The sequence below is a fragment of the Physella acuta genome, unplaced genomic scaffold (assembly GCF_028476545.2).
Source record: "Physella acuta isolate Inbredline_101_S28 unplaced genomic scaffold, ASM2847654v3 ptg000770l, whole genome shotgun sequence".
In the NCBI taxonomy this organism is placed as follows: domain Eukaryota; kingdom Metazoa; phylum Mollusca; class Gastropoda; family Physidae; genus Physella; species Physella acuta.
In genome coordinates, this window is record NW_026732288.1 from 140,624 (window position 1) to 158,762 (window position 18,139).

The 18,139-nt window shown below is 39.4% G+C and overlaps 2 protein-coding genes across 3 annotated transcripts; both read right to left on the minus strand.

Moving 5' to 3' along the window:
* Positions 1-373: 373 nt before the first annotated feature.
* Positions 374-11,487, minus strand: LOC131950554 (HEAT repeat-containing protein 4-like). Of its 2 annotated transcripts, XM_059312771.1 has the most exons (15): positions 11,249-11,487; positions 10,072-11,008; positions 9,792-9,928; positions 9,320-9,460; positions 9,006-9,226; positions 8,622-8,727; positions 7,665-7,792; positions 7,224-7,385; positions 6,732-6,926; positions 6,416-6,520; positions 5,483-5,666; positions 5,031-5,216; positions 4,347-4,536; positions 2,438-2,633; positions 374-1,711 (listed from the first exon to the last, which is right to left on the minus strand). In XM_059312771.1, the coding sequence occupies exons 2-15, from the start codon at positions 10,965-10,967 to the stop codon at positions 518-520; spliced, it is 4,041 nt and encodes a 1,346-aa protein (XP_059168754.1). In that variant the 5' UTR covers positions 10,968-11,008; positions 11,249-11,487; the 3' UTR covers positions 374-517. The 2 variants fall into 2 exon arrangements, with proteins under 2 accessions (XP_059168754.1, XP_059168753.1); XM_059312770.1 differs by having other exon boundaries at positions 10,072-11,487.
* Positions 11,488-13,794: 2,307 nt separating this feature from the next.
* Positions 13,795-18,139, minus strand: LOC131950556 (beta,beta-carotene 15,15'-dioxygenase-like). The gene is made up of 2 exons (XM_059312773.1): positions 17,840-18,139; positions 13,795-15,534 (listed from the first exon to the last, which is right to left on the minus strand). Exons 1-2 carry the CDS (start codon positions 18,137-18,139, stop codon positions 14,116-14,118), a joined length of 1,719 nt encoding a protein of 572 aa, XP_059168756.1. The 3' UTR covers positions 13,795-14,115.

Below are 18,139 nucleotides of genomic sequence, written 5' to 3' on the forward strand. Positions count from 1 at the left end.
AAAATGTGTTGCATTTTCAAAGAAATACAAAATTTTGCTTTGTTACTGTTGTGACCAACTAAAAATCTAAATAATTAAAAAAATTAAATAATAAAAAAATTAAATAAAGAAATCAACCTTGCATTGAGATTTTTCCTTTTTTTTCCTGATAAGCTACAAAGCTAGCATACCATGGACAATAACAGTGGCTACTTGTGAGACTATTTTCTTTTTGGTAAGAATGGGCCATCTGTGTGAAAGAGCATCAGTGCTTTCTTTCAAAAAGTTGTTGTCTGGGGGGGGGGGGGGGGGGGTTCGAAAGGGGGTTGTCCAGACAAGTTCATACAATATTAAATATATAACACAACATTGAATATAACACACTCTGGATAAATACATTTATTTGAATTATATAAAATAATGTTACAGAAACATTTCAATTTGTACCATATTATTTTGTACATTAAATATTTGTTTAATAATAAAACTTTTTATTTTACAAAAAAAAAAAATAGTTTGTAAAATCTCACTTGATATCCTAGACAATATCTTGGATTATCTTGCCTTCCACAACAGTGCTGTGACTTATCTCACTATCAAGACTTATCATATGTTCAGAACTATCTCTACTTATCCCATGCTCACTATTATCAATACTATCTTGACCTATCACTGTCTCTGGGCTATCTTGTTCTATCACTGTCTCCTGGCTATCTTGACCTACACCATGCTCAACATTTTCTTGGGTTATCCCAAACTCCACATTATTTTTATCCTGCCTTGCCTCGTTACCACCATCACCTTGACTTATCCCACCATCACCTTGACTTATCCCACCATCACCTTGACTTATCCTACCATCACCCTGACTTATCCTACCATCACCTTGACTTATCCCATCATCACCTTGACTTATCCCATCATCACCTTGACTTATCCTACCATCACCCTGACTTATCCTACCATCACCTTGACATATCCCATCACCTTGACTTATCCTACCATCACCTTGCCTTATCCTACCATCACCCTGACTTATCCTACCATCACCCTGACTTATCCTACCATCACCCTGACTTATCCTACCATCACCTTGACTTATCCCATTATCACATTGACTTATCCCACCATCACATTGACTTATCCCACCATCACCTTGACTTATCCCAGCATCACCATGACTTATCCCACTCTCCGCCACCAAGCAGCCATCTTGTTCAGCCACTATGGCTGTAAGCCCCCTGTCAGCAATCAACAACTCCTCTTTCATGGCATCATAGCGAGCTTCCAGATCAGCAAAAATGGCGGCCATTTTCCTCTCCACCTTACTCCTCTCTAACAAACTCTCCCTGCTGATCCTGTCACCAGAGGATGATCTCTCATGCCTGTATCCTTGACGGGAGACACTCGAGTACCTGGGGTTGGACATGTTACTCATTCTTGATTTGGTTTTTATTGTCAGAACTTTAGCCTGAGGTTCAAGGTCAAAACCAAGGTCAGCAGCAGTTTCAGGAAATGTTGATTTCTCACTCACGGAGCCACTGACTGACCCGCATTCATCCAGGCCGAGAATTTCTTCCAGTTCTTTGTCTGCGGCGGAGAAACTTGTACCCTCTCTGCTCAGAAGATCAGGAGTGGGATGACCTTTGACCTTGTCAGACTTAGCAGACGGAAGTCGTTGAGCCTCCAGGATTATCCTGTGCAGAACTTCAGCTTTTTTCTGGTTTAGAACCTGCAGGGATCATAGAGCAGAAAATAGTTCAATCAAATTTATACTAAAATTTCTATAATTGATTTGAAAAATAATTCCAAAAGGTTTTTGATGAAATTTTAACCATCACACTTTTTTGTTGAGAAACCTCAGCCTTAAATCTTTTGTTTTACTTTAAGCAACACCAACATACATTTGTTTTATTGACCTCAAATGACCAACAGTGTTCCCTCTAATGGGAAAAAGATCATGTGCAACATATATTTTGTGTGCGTGGTGTTCTAAAAGTCTTATATAAGAATACATGTATCTAACAAAATGACTGCGTGGTAGTTAAAAACTACCCTTAGAGGGAACATAGATGACCAACACGCATTTTTTACTGACATAAAATGACCAACACACATTTGTTTTACTGACCTCAAATGACCAACACACTACTGGCCTAACCTCAAATGACCAACACACTACTGGCCTACTAACCTCAAATGACCAACACACTGCTGGCCTACTAACCTCAAATGACCAACACACTACTGGCCTACTAACCTCAAATGACCAACACACTACTGGCCTACTAACCTCAAATGACCAACACACTACTGGCCTACTAACCTCAAATGACCAACACACTACTGGCCTACTAACCTCAAATGACCAACACACTACTGGCCTACTAACCTCAATTGACCAACACACTACTGGCCTACTAACCTCAAATGACCAACACACTACTGGCCTACTAACCTCAATATCCAGGGCTGTCTGACACACAAATCTCTCCAACTGGGAACGTTTGAGTTCATCCTTCTCATTGACCAAAATCTGGGCAGCTATCAAGTTTCTGGTGCAAAGTTTGTGGACCTCTGCCTTGATCTGACCCACTGTGTCCATTTCCTCTGAGATCTTGAAACCAAACTTGCTCAGTGAATCTATGATTTCTCTGTAGGGATATTTAGAAATGTTAATATGTGTACAAAATGTGTACAGGATATCTATACCTTGAATTAGGAGCTAGGTACAAATTAATCTATGCACCACTAGGGTTCAGGTTGTGTTTTTGTTTTGTTTTTAGTAACATAATTGTTTTGCTAAAATATTAAGGAAGCCAAACTAAATTCAATTTTGGTCCCGGTAAATGAAATAATAGAGACTACATTAAAGCACATTACATTACAAATCAGTATGTTATAACCAGAATTTCCTCACTAATAACTATCTACTAATCTATGCATAGTAAAAAGAGTAGCTTTTATTTGTTCAAGGAATTGCATGTGGAACTGGAATGGTTTGTTACCGGGTAGTGGACTAGATAACAGATGTGAAAGATGGCTGTGATCAGCATCATGGGTTTGTTTTGGACATAGCTGAGATGTTTGACCATTCTATTCCAGTAAACAAGGGGAATTCATACTCTCTAAATACCAGGCATATCCACAGATTTTACAACCACAAATGTGGTCAACACTTACTCTCTAACCATCAGACTTGACTACAAATGTGGTCAACACTCTCTAACCATCAGGCTTAACTAACACTGTGGTCAACACTTACTCTCTAACCATCAGGCTTAACTACCAATGTGGTCAAAACTTACTCTCTAACCATCAGGCTTAACTACCACTGTGGTCAACACTTACTCTCTAACCATCAGGCTTAACTACCAATGTGGTCAAAACTTACTCTCTAACCATCAGACTTAACTACAAATGTGGTCAACACTTACTCTCTAACCATCAGACTTGACTACCACTGTGGTCAACACTCTCTAACCATCAGACTTGACTACCACTGTGGTCAACACTCTCTAACCATCAGGCTTAACTACCAATGTGGTCAAAACTTACTCTCTAACCATCAGACTTAACTACCACTGTGGTCAAAACTTACTCTCTAACCATCAGACTTGACTACCAATGTGGTCAAAACTTACTCTCTAACCATCAGACTTGACTACCACTGTGGTCAACACTTACTCTCTAACCATCAGGCTTAACTAACAATGTGGTCAACACTTACTCTCTAACCATCAGGCCTGACTACCACTGTGGTCAACACTTACTCTCTAACCATCAGGCTTAACTACCAATATGGTCAACACTTACTCTCTAACCATCAGGCCTGACTACCACTGTGGTCAACACTCTCTAACCATCAGGCTTAACTAACAATGTGGTCAACACTTACTCTCTAACCATCAGGCCTGACTACCACTGTGGTCAACACTTACTCTCTAACCATCAGGCCTGACTACCACTGTGGTCAACACTTACTCTCTAACCATCAGGCTTAACTACCAATGTGGTCAACACTTACTCTCTAACCATCAGACTTGACTACCAATGTGGTCAAAACTTACTCTCTAACCATCAGACTTGACTACCACTGTGGTCAACACTTACTCTCTAACCATCAGGCTTAACTAACAATGTGGTCAACACTTACTCTCTAACCATCAGGCCTGACTACCACTGTGGTCAACACTCTCTAACCATCAGGCTTAACTAACAATGTGGTCAACACTTACTCTCTAACCATCAGGCCTGACTACCACTGTGGTCAACACTTACTCTCTAACCATCAGGCCTGACTACCACTGTGGTCAACACTTACTCTCTAACCATCAGACTTGACTACCACTGTGGTCAACACTTACTCTCTAACCATCAGACTTGACTCAACCAGCAGCCTCTCCTGAAGAACATGCATGACATCATCATCATGGATGTTGAGCTCAGCCAACGTGTGGCAGGCCTCAGCTCTGACACCCTCATGGCTCTCATAGCGCAGGGCCCACACTAAACATTCCTTGATATCTTCACTAACACATCCAATTCTACCTAGTGCTAAAACAGAAAATATATTCAAGGATGAGTTTTTAATTTTTTAAATGAACTTATTTATGTACTAAAATTATTTATACAATAGTTTTAACCACACTTGTCTATAAATCCAAATTTCAGAAGTGTTTAGTGTGTATGATCTACGACTACATTCTTCAGTTACTGAAAATGTTTGATTAGCACTGACTACAGTGTGGTGTAGTAGTCTGTTTATAATGATAGCCTATTAGCTGCAATGTTCTATTACAGCCAATAGTATGTCTGGAGTAGTGGTTTTCTGTAATTGATGGTGTAATAATAATTGGGTGGTACAGTATGTTACCACATGCTTGGTGCATTCGTCTGTGTAAATATCTGTTTGGTCAATGATATATGGTGTCATGGAAGTTGCAGGGCTGTCAACGCACATGATATGTAGTGTCAACAAAAAGGGGTGGGGTTGTCCAAAATTCCATGGATATAATGAACAGAGGCTTATTTTTTTTCAGAGAGTTTACCTTGAATAGCCAGGGCTTTAACCTTCCAGATGGGGTCAAAGGTCGCAAGGTTGACCAAGCTGTCAATGACCTGCTCTTCCTTGATCTGTAGCTCTCCACATGCCAGGCAGGCCTGAGAGCGTACAGAGACATACGGGTCAGAGAAACATTGCAGGAAGGCTGGCAGCAGTTTGCTGGTCATCAGGCCTGTAGGTGGTCAACAGTAGAACATTGTTCAACAATTATACATTTTTTAATAGTTCAACATTTTCAACAGTTCAACATTTTCATTAGTTCCACATTTTTCAACAGTTCTACATATTTTAACACTAACATTTCCCAATAATGTTCATAATTTTTCAACAGTTTATAATTTATCAACAGTTTAACATGTTTTGATGTAATATTTCAACCAAACAGTTTACTGATATATCCCAGTCCATGACACCTGACAGACAAAAAAACCAACCCACCAAGTTTTCCCAGTTTGTCGATGGCATCAGCCCTAGACCTCTCCTCCCCGTGGAGGATGTGTTCCCTGAGCTTGTCATGGACCTCCCTGCCGTGGCTGGTCTTCCCCAAACACTGGGCAGCTGCCACACGCACGTCATCATGCCAGTCATGCCACATGAGGTCAGTCAACTTTTGGGTGATGTCCTGGGGGGAGAGGACAGGTCAGTGGGGGTGGGGGGTAAGACAGGCCATTGTGGGGGGGGGGAGACTGGTCAGTGGGGGTGGGGGTTGGGGGTAAGACAGATCAGTGTGGGGGGGGGGGGGAGAGGACAGGTCAGTGGGGGTGGGGGGTAAGACAGATCAGTGTGGGGGGGGGGTAGAGGACAGGTAAGTGTGGGTGGGGGTGGGGGGTAAGACAGGCCAGTGTGGGGGAGAGGAGAGACAGGTCGGTGTGGGGATGACAACAAACAGGTATGTGGGGGTGGGGTGGGGGAGGGTAAGACCAGTGTGGGGGAGAGGAGAGATTGGTCAGTGTGGGGACGACAACAAACAGGTCAGTGTGTGTGGGGGTGGGGGAGGGTTAGATAAACCAGCGTGGGGGAGAAGTAGGACAGATCAGTGATTGTATCTAAAAGCAAATGCAAGCTATTAACTCTTGAACGCAATTCTATCCACCAGACCAAATATTGACTCTACCAATACACAAAACACCACCAACATATCCACACTACCACTCTATCCACACTACCCACTTATCCACACTACCACAATATCCAAACTACCACAATATCCAAACTACCACTTATCCACACTACCACAATATCCAAACTACCACAATATCCAAACTACCACAATATCCAAACTATCACTATATCCACACTACCACAATATCCAAACTACCACTATATCCACACTACCACTGTATCCACACAACTAATGAGATAAAAACTCACCTGGTTGATAGTCCCTGACAAGGCAGGTAAGATTCTACAAGCCATCACCCTATGGCGCCAACTGTTACTGTTCAGCTGCTCCGCCACCATACAATGTACAAGATTCTAGAATAAAACAATATCAATAAAAAGTAAATTTTTTTAATGTACACGCTAACTCTAAAATAAAAACTGAAAAGAACTAGACTCTGTAAGATGTTTATAGAACTGACTAAACTAAGCAATGAAAAGAACTAGACTCTGTAAGATGTTTATAGAACTGACTAAACTAAACAATGAAAAGAACTAGACTCTGTAAGATGTTTATAGAACTGACTGTTTGAGAGCTGAGCTTGTTCAGCAACACAACTCCTTGTTCCATCTGGATGGGATCCTGGCAGTTCTGGAGTTGTCTGATCATCTCCCCCACGATGTCCGAGTCCATCTCACCAAAATGGGCCAGAGACTGAGCTGCAGCCCAGCGGTCAACAGAACTTTCTCCATTTAACATCTCGTACAGCACTTCCTTAGCCTAGAAGTAAATGTAAAAACATCACGTACAGCACTTCCTTAGCCTGAGACAAATTTCAAAATATAACTAAATTTATTTTATGGTTTATGCACAATATTATATAAACTTTTTTTAATATACCCATTACATTTTTGTTATTATTGATCAGCATTCTTGTAGGCTGTTTTTATTTTTATTTTAAAATATTTATATTTGTTGAAGCAGAGAAAAATATGATAATAATTCAAGCTTGGTGTGTACCATGTAAACAGCTTCCACTTAAGTTTAAAGCAAGAGAGAGAGAGAGAGAAAACTCACCTTGTCAGTTGGACGATCTAGGGCATAAAGTGTCATGGCTGCTGATTTCTTCACCTCCTCATGCTTATCATCCAAAAGGCATTCCAGTGCTACATAAATTTTTTCTGGGAACTCTTGTGTGCTGGAGTTATGATTTTCCACTGATTGCTGCATCTCTCTAGCCTAATAAATGAAATGTAACTTATAAACAATGTTTCACCCATTCTGCCAATACGTAAGAAAACAAAGACATTTTTTTTCAAGGACTGGGGATAGCAAATAAAACTTGTCAATTATTATCTGATTTATTTCAAAACAGCAGCAGTTGAGGGACTTTATATTAAGAGTTGTCCACGTGAGACAGCAACAGCTGATGGACTTTATCTTAAAGAATTGTCTGACAACAACAGGTGATTTACTTTACCTTAAGAATTGTCTACAACAACAGGTGATGGAGTTTACCTTAAGAATTGTCCCAATGGCTTTCATCCTGACGTGAGCCTGGATGTCCGTCATGTCCCTGACCAGGTCGTCAGGTGTGCTGTCTGACACAGCTCCACTCATGAACCATTTCTTTCTCCACTGGGTGGCTACAATTGTGTTCAAAACAAAATTAACACTTTAAGTGTAATGTGTGGAAAATATGGCCAGGTAAACATTTTGTTTACAAAATGTTTGAGCATTAAGCCAGCTCACTAGACAAAATAAGTAGGCTGTCACTCCATTTGCTACTAATTAGAGTTTAATTATCAGCAAAATATTCTTTTTTAAAAAAAGGTGTTTGATATTAAATGGCTGCCAAAAAAAGGCTGTCTTTTTTTTTACATTGTCTTGACTCGTCTTCTACAAGTCATGTGTTCTGTTTTATTTTGATTTTTTTAAAATCCATGGTGGAAAATAGGTGGAGGTTAGTTGGCTGTTATCGTTTAAGTTATTATCTTTGGGAAATTTTCTCCAAGTTATGGAATTTATTTAATAATGAAAATTAGTTTAGCACATGCAGTAATTAATTTTTTTTTTCTATGTTATTTTTTGTCAGACATTGTTATCCAGGTGATGATTTAAAAAGTAGGTCAAGTGCCACTCAACAGAAAGTCAATGAGATCAAAAGTGAATCTTAACTCAGATGTTTAAGTCAGTGTTAGTTTGATGAGTAAAGAATGACTGGTAGTCATTGAAAAAAAACTTTCCTCCATGGGATCAGTTGTAAATGATGCTTACAACACATGCTGGAAAATGTCTGAAATTGTCTAGGACTAAGACATACTATCATTAAACTGTAAGCTAAGGGAAGTTATTTTGAAATGTAAAACTTAATTAATGGCCTTGAGGTTCTTCATTGAGGTATTTAAAATACTACAAATGCAGAGAAAGTAGAGAACAATAAAAGATGGGATGTGTATACTGCATCAAACTGACCTAGGGTAACCAAAGTGTTATTATGTTTCACTTGTTGTTTTTGAGCTGATGATTTTTGTGTTGAATCTGCTGTGTTGGTTACATCAACCATCAGTCCTTTTGTTGTCTGCAGAGTACAATTTGAACAGGTAAATTTTATTCTGGCGTTTTAACAATACACTTTCTATTAAATATAAAATTTAAGAACGTTTTTATTTTTCAAAAACTTCATTCTATAATTAAACAAGTTAGACTAAATAAATTTTTTTTTTAAAACTACAACAATAACTGTTTTATGTTTATGTTAAGTAATATAATCTATAAATATGAACTGAATTAAGTATACAAGGCAGAGGTATACAAGACATGATAGAGGTATACAAAGTATGATAGAGGAATACAAACATCTACTGGCTCTGGCAGGTTTGTCCAGCGCTTGGCACCAACTTCTGGAAGACTGTCTGCTTTGACTCCGGACTCTGGAATAGTGTCAGCCTGACTCAAGTCTTGGGACCAGACTTCAGGTTTTTGTGGAACTTCCTGTTGCAGGTTTTTTTTGTATCTGTTCTCTGTCTCCATGATAATCTCATCTTTTCCAGCACCTATAACAAATACTTGCTTCTTGCCTGCATGGATCAGGAATACACACGTTCAGTTGCCTTACAAATGACATTAAAATCGTTCTAATGTATAACAATTTTGTAGAAATATATTTTTACCACTGAGCCATTCCTGCTGAAACTGGTTTTCTGTTTGATAAACTTTGTCCCCCACCTGTGCACTCATGATATCTGTAAACCTAAGAGGTGGCGTCTGCTGGCGTTCTCTGAGTGTAATCTGTGCTGTAGCATTCATAGCACCTAGGATTAATTCATCGTTATATAATATATTTGTTTCTTCAAAAGACAAATGATCAAGTAAGCTTGGTAAAAAATATGTAAGTTACAAAATTTGTTCACTTTCTTTTGGGCAGCTTATGGCTTATATCAGTAAAAAGGAATCAAAAACATTACTGATTATTACGAAACAAAAATTACCTCAAATTTAAGATTTTTATTTTACCTTCTTTGAGAGCAAGATCAATTGTTACTTACCACTAAACAATATATATACATTCTTCTTTGACTATATCAGATGATCTGTTATCAAGTATTACATGATACAGATTACCACAGATAAAGTTGTATTTACCTTCTTCTTTGAGTTCAATTTTCTTTTTGGCTCTTACTCCTGCAGGCTGGCGATAAAATGGTGCTCTGTTGTCATCAGAATAGGGGTCTAAAGCTTCACCAGAAGTTTGTTGTATGTCTTGAATACGGGACAACAATCTAGTATGATAAAAATAAAAATTAGGCAATTTATTTTACTGAAACGTCATTTGTGAAAAGTGTGAAACCAACAATAGCGGAAAGTCTATTGGAAAATGAGAAAAAAGCTGACAAAAATATAGAAAGAATAAATGTCAACTTACAGCCCTTCTTGTTTCACCCACTTTGTTTTGACAACTTGCGTTTTTTTCTCATCTTCCTCTCCATCACTGCAGTCTTCTCTTACTAAGTCTGTGTGTGTTGGGGCCCCATACCATGACTTGAGAACACCTGTCAGCTTTCCTTTCTGTTGATCTTCCGGTGTGCATTCATGAGCAATCCAGTTGGCAGTCAGCTGACTTAACTTTGACATCAAGAATTCATCCCAGTCATTTTTCTCTGTTTGGTTGTTGGCTAAATTAAACTTTTCTTCATTGGCCTCTTCACTGTTAACACTAGAAATACCTTTATCTGTTTTTTTCAATGTGTATGTTTTTAATTTAGGATTAGTAGTTGGAGCATCATTTGTAGGACATTCTGTCATAAAAATATTATTAGTTTCTAGTTTTTGCTTCTGTGTTTTTTTGTGAGAAACTAAAGCTTGTTGATGTAGCTGAGTGGCTTTTCCTTTTACATTAGCATCAAGAGGAGGTAAGCATAGAGGCTTTACTTTTTTATTAACATTCAACGAAATATCTGTCTTTTGAGAAGCATATTTTTCAGATATGCTGCGCTCTCGTTTCATCTTCATAATTAGTTCTCCAGGTTTAAAAATATCCTCAAAGTACTTTGGATTGTAAGGCATAGAGTGCAGACACCGACCAGCTACTACATCCTCCGAAAATGATAAGTCTTCACTGATCATCTTGACATACCTTTTGCTAACAGGGTTTATGTCCTGCTGGATGATGGTCATTGGATGCATACTAACGAGTTGCTGTTTTCCTAAAATACTTTTTAAACTGGAGTCATTTCTTTTATTCTGTGGTGCTTGTATTCCAGTAGCACATGGGAAAAGCATGTTGAATCCCATAGTAACAAAAGGAATGTTGCCATTCATTTTTATTGTATTTTTAGCTGGGCTACAATGCTTGTAAGTTACTAGACCACACAGAAAATTAACATAACATTATCATACATTGTGGGCTATCAAATAAATAGTAGATCTACTAGGCCTACATGATGTTTTTAATTTAGCAGCTGGTGCGTCCATAAACCATTAAACCTGGTATGGTAATGAAAGTTATTAAATATTTAAATTTTAATCTTCTTGGAAATATATTAAATCTGTAATCTTCTTGGAAGGTTTATAATTTATAGAAATATGTTACAAAAAATTACACAGTTGTTCCTGGTTTTGTAAACAAGTTGGTGAACCTTGTTTTTTTTTTTAAATAGGAATTGTTTTTATCCGCGTTAAACAAAACATCAGGTTTATTTTTAGAAAACCTGTCGCAATTTAGAACTAGTCATGCACACATATTATAATAACATTTTTTATGGATGTATTAGTTTAGTTTTGAAGCTTAATTTTTTTGTGTGATAGAAAATCATCAACTTTGTGCGCCATTTTGCTAATATGCTGTGGTTGTCAAGAGCATTAATAGTTTCTAAAATTGGAGAGTTCTACACGATATTTATAAACAACTTTTGCGACTAACAAAAAAACAAACAACAAACATCTAGATCTAGATCTAGCTAGCCTAAAAAAATTGTTTAAAAATATTGCGATGTTAAATAATTTAGTCTACATACACATAGGTGTTGAGTTAATTGAATTATTATCTTTACTTGATAGCTAACTAAAAGAAACGTAGAATCTATAATCTATTTTTGTTGATTAAAAAAGTAAGTTGATTAATACAATAGGCCTATCTACTATCTATGTAATAATCTATCTAGAGATCTATAATATTAATGGGAATGTTTTGAAGTGGGTGTGCGACCCTGATTTTTCAAACGTTCAAGTTCAATGAGTGTATTTTTAAGACAGGGCTATTCATAAACGACTTCATGCTTTACAAAACGAATTTACCTCCCCCATACATACACATCATCACAAAAAGATAGTGACTTCGTTTATGGATGACATGTAGTCTACGTTCTGCCTTATAAAATGTTCATGTTTTCTAAAATTCGTTTTTTAACATTGCTTTTTTATAATACAAAAGTGTGACGTCGCACCATCTGAACCCCCCCCCTCCCCTCATCACACACCGTCACAAAATTACGGACCCCCTCCCCCCTACGAGTGTGACGTCATTTATGGACGACTCCATTAACAAAACATCGTAAAATACCAGCAATCACAAATACACATCACAATTCCATAACACAATCACATATCACAATAAATTTAATTACATAAATCATAAAAGTAAACAACACACAAGTCAACGGGAGGTTGGGGTGGATGCGACATACATCGAGTAAGTGTTCCTACTAAAACCAAACAATACATTATCAATACACATGTTAAGTTAGAAAAAATATTAATATCAACATATCAAAATATTTAAAGCTTACAAAATAAAACAATATCCAAATATAAACGAAATAAAAGTATAATAATACATCAACTGCGTGCGCAACAACTCATAGTCTTTGTAGCGCGCTGGCCTATACTGCAATATCTGGCACATACACAACGTTGGGGTACAAAAAAGTTTCGTATTTCTATTGGAAGCGCCAAATTAATTTTAGGGACTTTAATTTACATAAAAATAAAAGGCTGTTTAGTGCTATACTATGACTGTGACGGAAGCAGGAAATTACAATTATGTTAATTGCCCCTGGACATTCCTCCAAGACATTACCCCTCAGGTCAATTAGCCCCTTCACCCCAATATATCACGCCCTGCACAGAAGACTGCAGTTGGACATTACCCTTGCTGATTACTAATTGACCCGATATGTAATAGGGATATGGATAGGAATAGGTTTTGGATTAGGAATTGGGATATATTTAAAAAATAAATAGTACGACAATGATAAGGGGTAATGTCGGAGGCAGGGTACTGACCGGGGGTGGGTGATGTTCTAGACATGGCTACGGCATAAACAGTAGGCTGTTTTGTGTGTGTGTGTATGTTTTACGAAATAAAATTGAACACACCATAATGTTATTGGAAGAAACTATATAGAATGTTATTTTAAAACTATTATATCGTAAAACATCGAATATTAATTTTTGTTAAAATTTACACACCCCACCAGCGCGTATTGTCATCTTATGGGTCGTCCATATCCGACAGCACACACCCGGGGGGGGGGGGGGAGAAGAGGGGGTTTGGGATTTTTGTCACGAGGGATGGTTCAGATAATGTGACACGTTTGCAATTTAAAATGTAATGTTAGAAACAAAATTTTTGTTTTTTATTCGGGTTTTAAGTCTATTTTTATGAACTGTAAATAAAATCGATCAAAATACCCGATTTTGACGGTACTCATTAAATATTTTAGAAAACAAATAGCTTTTTGGGAAAAAATAGGCTGCTTGATTGTACTGCCATTTTGAGTTTCTTTCAGCTAAATAGAGAATATACACTTTTACTATACTAGCGTCGCCCCCCCCCCCTCGTAATTTAAGTTCCCCCCCCCCCCCCGACACTTTCAAGTGCTCTCCCCCTGGAGAAAAATAAACGCTGGTAGCTTGAGGTGTGACGTCATTTTTTTGTTGAGGGGGGGGGGTGGATCTGGCTTTTTTTTTGTTACGTATTCTCGCTCAGAAGTTAAATAGATACAAGTAAAACAATGGACACCACCTAACTAAATAATTTGAGGACGATTTCAAGTATTCTTTTTGTGTGTGTTATTTCTTCATTGTTATTTAATTTGGCTGTCATTTTTAAAAATTTAATTAATACGCTGCAGTTGGCACTCTGAAATAATTATTTAAATTATGCCATCTAATTTAATTATTCACCTGATCACCTACCTAATTGTTCTAATCATAAAGAATAAATACAATGATCAACAGATTTGTAATGATGAAATGTTTATCGGAATCAATCTAGTAGACCTCTAGTTTCAAATAGGCATAAATTAGACCCAACGCTGTAGAACCTTGTAGATTCTACAAGAGCAAGTCGGCTCGCCATTGTCTTGAAAGAATTCTAAAAGCATTGAATAACTGTGGGCCACTTGATGCACCAAGAGATCAAGAAAGAGATTCATTACCCCAGATGTACTTCAGTCACGTGATCGCTTTACAGCCAATCGCTGGGTCGATCAGGAAAAAACCGACCATGAAGCGAGTAAGGAATGTTGGTGGGCAAATCAGCGCGGTTGATTAAACTGAGGTCAGTGGCGTCTAAAACTGCCATGTAGGTGACTCGCCTGACGCCATCCAGCACCGGCAACAACAAGAGTCCTTCATCCTCCCTACTGCCTCTAGGATCCGCGACAAACCAAGGCTCCACGGGGTAGTGCCCTGGCACCTGCCACGCCCTATCACCACGCCCATTCTGACACAAATCTTTCTTGACTATAGCAATGCTACTCAATGTTATATTATCCGTTTTCAACACTAACCCATAAGCGTAGCAGTATTGTTTGGAGCGATACGCTTCGTTGATCACAGGCATATCTAAAAGCGAAGCCAGACTTTGGGTGTTACCAAGCGGAACTTCCTGTATTGTCTTGGTGCGGATGTTGATGCAGAACCGTTTGAGTCTGGCGTGGGCGTCAAACGAGTTCCTGGCTGTGGGGTCACGGAGCAGACGCAGCTGGAGATGGCTAACGAAGTCGGGGGACGGGTAGGCGGAAACGTCCATGATCATCTCTTTCTTGCTCAGGTCGAAGGCGTTGATGTGGTGCATGGTGAAGATGTTGCTGGTCCTGATGGTGGTCACCTGACCTGACTTGAGGTCAACGATGTAAAACGTGGACTGTTCGTTGGGGAACCAGTCTAAGCAGGAGAACGGCTCGGCTTTGGTGGCCATACAGACGACATTGACGTAGAATGGGCTGGCCAGAAGGATGGCCTTGGTGGCCGTGACTGAGAAAGAGTGCATGTAAGGCACTCTATCGACCGGCCACTTGGCCACCACTTTACGACGTTTCATGGATACGATGCGGATCAAGCTGATGGTGTTGCTGTCCCAGGGTAAGACCGCCACACTGGACAGGAAGGTCAGGTGGTTGGTGGTACCAGGTTCTGGCAGGGGGTGGGAGGATGAGAGCAGGTCTAAAAACCCTTTGCCCTGCAGCCACGACAGGGAATTGGACGTGTCCTTGACCTTTGGCACGACCTTATGCTTGGTGGCGAGGGTCGGGATGTTGATTTTGTAGAGGATCCAAAAGTCGCTCAACGCCGCGTATTCCTGCTGGCCGCTCTTGGCGTGGGAGAAAGCGTAAATGTTGACGTTCATGTTGTCCAGGCCACGGACCAAGCACTGGACCTTCTCCACGTAGGAGAAAGCCGGGGTCACAGACTGGAACAGCAGGTACGGCGCGATGGTGCCACTTTTCTTGGAGCTCTTGTAGAAGTTGGAGCGGATGAAGCGGGTGGAGAACAACGCCGTCTGGTTGCCGAGGAATCGCCAGCTGGCGAGTTTGGCGAACCCATCAAACGCGTGCATGAAAGTTCTTGGTCCGTTCTCGAACATCCCTAGGCCATTGCGAACCTGTCGATAAAAAAATGAATAATCTTTAAGAGGTGATAGACATACAGTACCAGATGGGGGTCGGCGTACTCTGGCAAGAGAGCGTATGAATGCTATCAAATGTCCCGAGTTCCGACTCCCCGGAAGATGAAGCTCAATAACCGGGAACAGCAAGCAAACAAGTATAAAAAACTAAAAAGTCATACAATAGCTGCCCCGCAGATTGCTCTTGGTTGAACTTAAGAAATGGAGGGACACTCAGAAAGAAAAACAGGCTCGGAGTCAACGGGCCATATAAGGCAGATAACAAGCTGACCCGTAATTCTTTATTATTTTGAAGGATATCACCTAAATTTCCACAAGTTTACTCTTACTAAATAAGGAATTGTTGTTAAAACAATCTCTACTTTTAATTTATAATCATCAATCCTAATATATAAATCCCCACGTTCGCACATCTCTCTCTCTCTCTCTCTCTCTCTCTGTCTGTCCGCAAAATATTTTCGCCGGACATCACGTCAGAATCGGCAGCGATATATGAAGAACTTTTTACGGACTTTTGTTGAAAATAATATGTTAGATGTTTTAAATGTATAACCACAATTTTAGTTAAAGAAGAAAAATAAAAATTAAAGGCGTATTCGAATGTAGAGAAACATTTATATTTATGCAACCGGAAAAGCATTAATATGTGTGAAAAAGAACGCATAAAACTGTGACGTCACTATAGCTTATACATTTACTAATGACGTCATCTGCCGTGTTTAGAATGAAAAGAAATGAACTATTTCATTCAAATTTGATTTAGATCTACGTACACTATGAAATGTATACAATACAATTTTTCCGGCCTAAACTCATAAAATTTATTTTATTCTAGATTTATTCTAGATCTAGAGATTCTAGATCTAGACTAAATCTAAATCTAAATCTACGCAATAACTAGATCTAGACGTAGACGCTAAGATCTAGATTTAGACTCTAACTTCTCTAAAATCAATTCCAAAAATAAATTTCTATATTAGGACTAAACTATTTCAAGACTTATTTATTTTATACAAAATCTTTGTTATGAACTGGCTAATTTGGGATAAAAAATTAATTTGAAAGAATAGGCATATTCGCGTAAGTTAAGATTTTAAAATACGTGTTTCATTCTCCGTATTTTATAAGGTGCCTAAATAGCGGAGATGTTAGTGTACATTAAACCACGCAGGTGGTGCGGGTTCGAGACACAGCAAGTCAACTTGGTTAATGTATTTTTTTTTATTATGCTCGGGCTAAACTTAAAAAAAAAATTCTTTTAGGAATCTAGATCTAGATTGTCGGGTGTCCGATAGGGCACTTCCCGGCGCCGCAGGCGCTTCAAATTTGGCAGGATCTTGCCTTGGGGCGACAGAACACGGGGGCCGGTTGGCCGAAAAGTCTACGATGAGGGGGTCAAAACTGACCTCGACTGACCGGTACCTTATATGAGCTATAAATCGAAAAAAAAATGTCCACGGAGGAACCTCTTCATAACTCTTGAGGTCGTAGACCGACCCTCGGGCGAATTAATTAAGCATGCAAATTCTCAATGTTTTCGAAAGCCTAAGCGAAGCTGGGCAGCATGCCTAGTACTAATATAGTTGTATAGTCTTTAAGTAATATGTAAAAGTTTTAATTTAGTTGTTTTGTTTTTTAAAATCAAATAGCTGATTGTCCTTATTGCTCATTCATAATTCAGCATATTCAAGTAACAAAACACCAGTCTAGTCCAATGACAACCAACATCTCGAATATTAACAGCAAATTAGAGACAGTGTTTCTTCCAGACTTATTTCTCCGGGGTGGCACTTGATATTTTCTGGGGGCGGGCAACATTTTCGGGGGGGGGGGGGGGCAGACACTGGTAAAAGTTTTTTTTCTCTATAAATTCCATTTCGTTTGGGGGGGGGGGGGCGAAGAAATGCCTGGAAGAAAGTGATTAGAGCTTAGCGTGTCTAAAAAGGAACTCATCTCCCTCCACCCTTCGCCCCCATTATCACATATCACAAAAACTCAAGACTCCCCCCAGCTGAGAAATCTCGATCTTCAACCCTTCCATACAACTAGCACGTTTAAGCCCCTCCATACACCTGACGTCATTTGTAAACTCCCCCCCCCCACTGAACTGAACAACCAGTGACTTCGGATTTACTAGGTATCCTGTCATTCGTCAACGACCCCCCCCCAACCCCGACTGGACTTACAAGGTAGTCATTTGTCGACTACCCACCCCCTCCTACCCCCGACTTGACTTACAAGGTATCCTGTCATTTGTCAACACCCCCCCGACTGGACTTACAAGGTATCCTGTCAGCCATGATGGCAGAGAGTTCTGGAATGTGATGGGCACGTTCATCATTTCCTTCCTGTTGGTCTGGAACAGCAGGTTAAACCCTTCATCATAGTCCACACTGTCCGAGGTGTTTAACCTCAGTACAGTGCCAGTGTTGTTGTAGGAGTTCAACTCAGCTGTTGGCGGCTCCAGTGTGCAGTTGATGGAGGGCTCCGTCATGTTGAGCAGCTGATGTAGGGATGGCGTCACGAAGTAGCTGGCTACAAGATTTAAGGCCTGCAAGTTGAGCAGCAGGTAGATTTTCAT

What these genes read in the sequence shown, in the direction of transcription:
- LOC131950554 (XM_059312771.1), bottom strand. Translation starts at nt 10,967, where the DNA reads ATGAATGGCAACATTCCTTTTGTTACTATGGGATTCAACATGCTTTTC. An exon ending in ACCTGCCAGAGCCAGTAGAT is followed by an intron (nt 8,728 to 9,005) that starts GTTTGTATTCCT and finishes TGTACTCTGCAG; the next exon opens with ACAACAAAAGGACTGATGGT. An exon ending in CCATTGGGACAATTCTTAAG is followed by an intron (nt 7,386 to 7,664) that starts GTAAACTCCATC and finishes TTCATTTATTAG; the next exon opens with GCTAGAGAGATGCAGCAATC.
- LOC131950556 (XM_059312773.1), bottom strand. Translation starts at nt 18,139, where the DNA reads ATGAAAATCTACCTGCTGCTCAACTTGCAGGCCTTAAATCTTGTAGCC. An exon ending in CATGGCTGACAGGATACCTT is followed by an intron (nt 15,535 to 17,839) that starts GTAAGTCCAGTC and finishes TTTTATCGACAG; the next exon opens with GTTCGCAATGGCCTAGGGAT.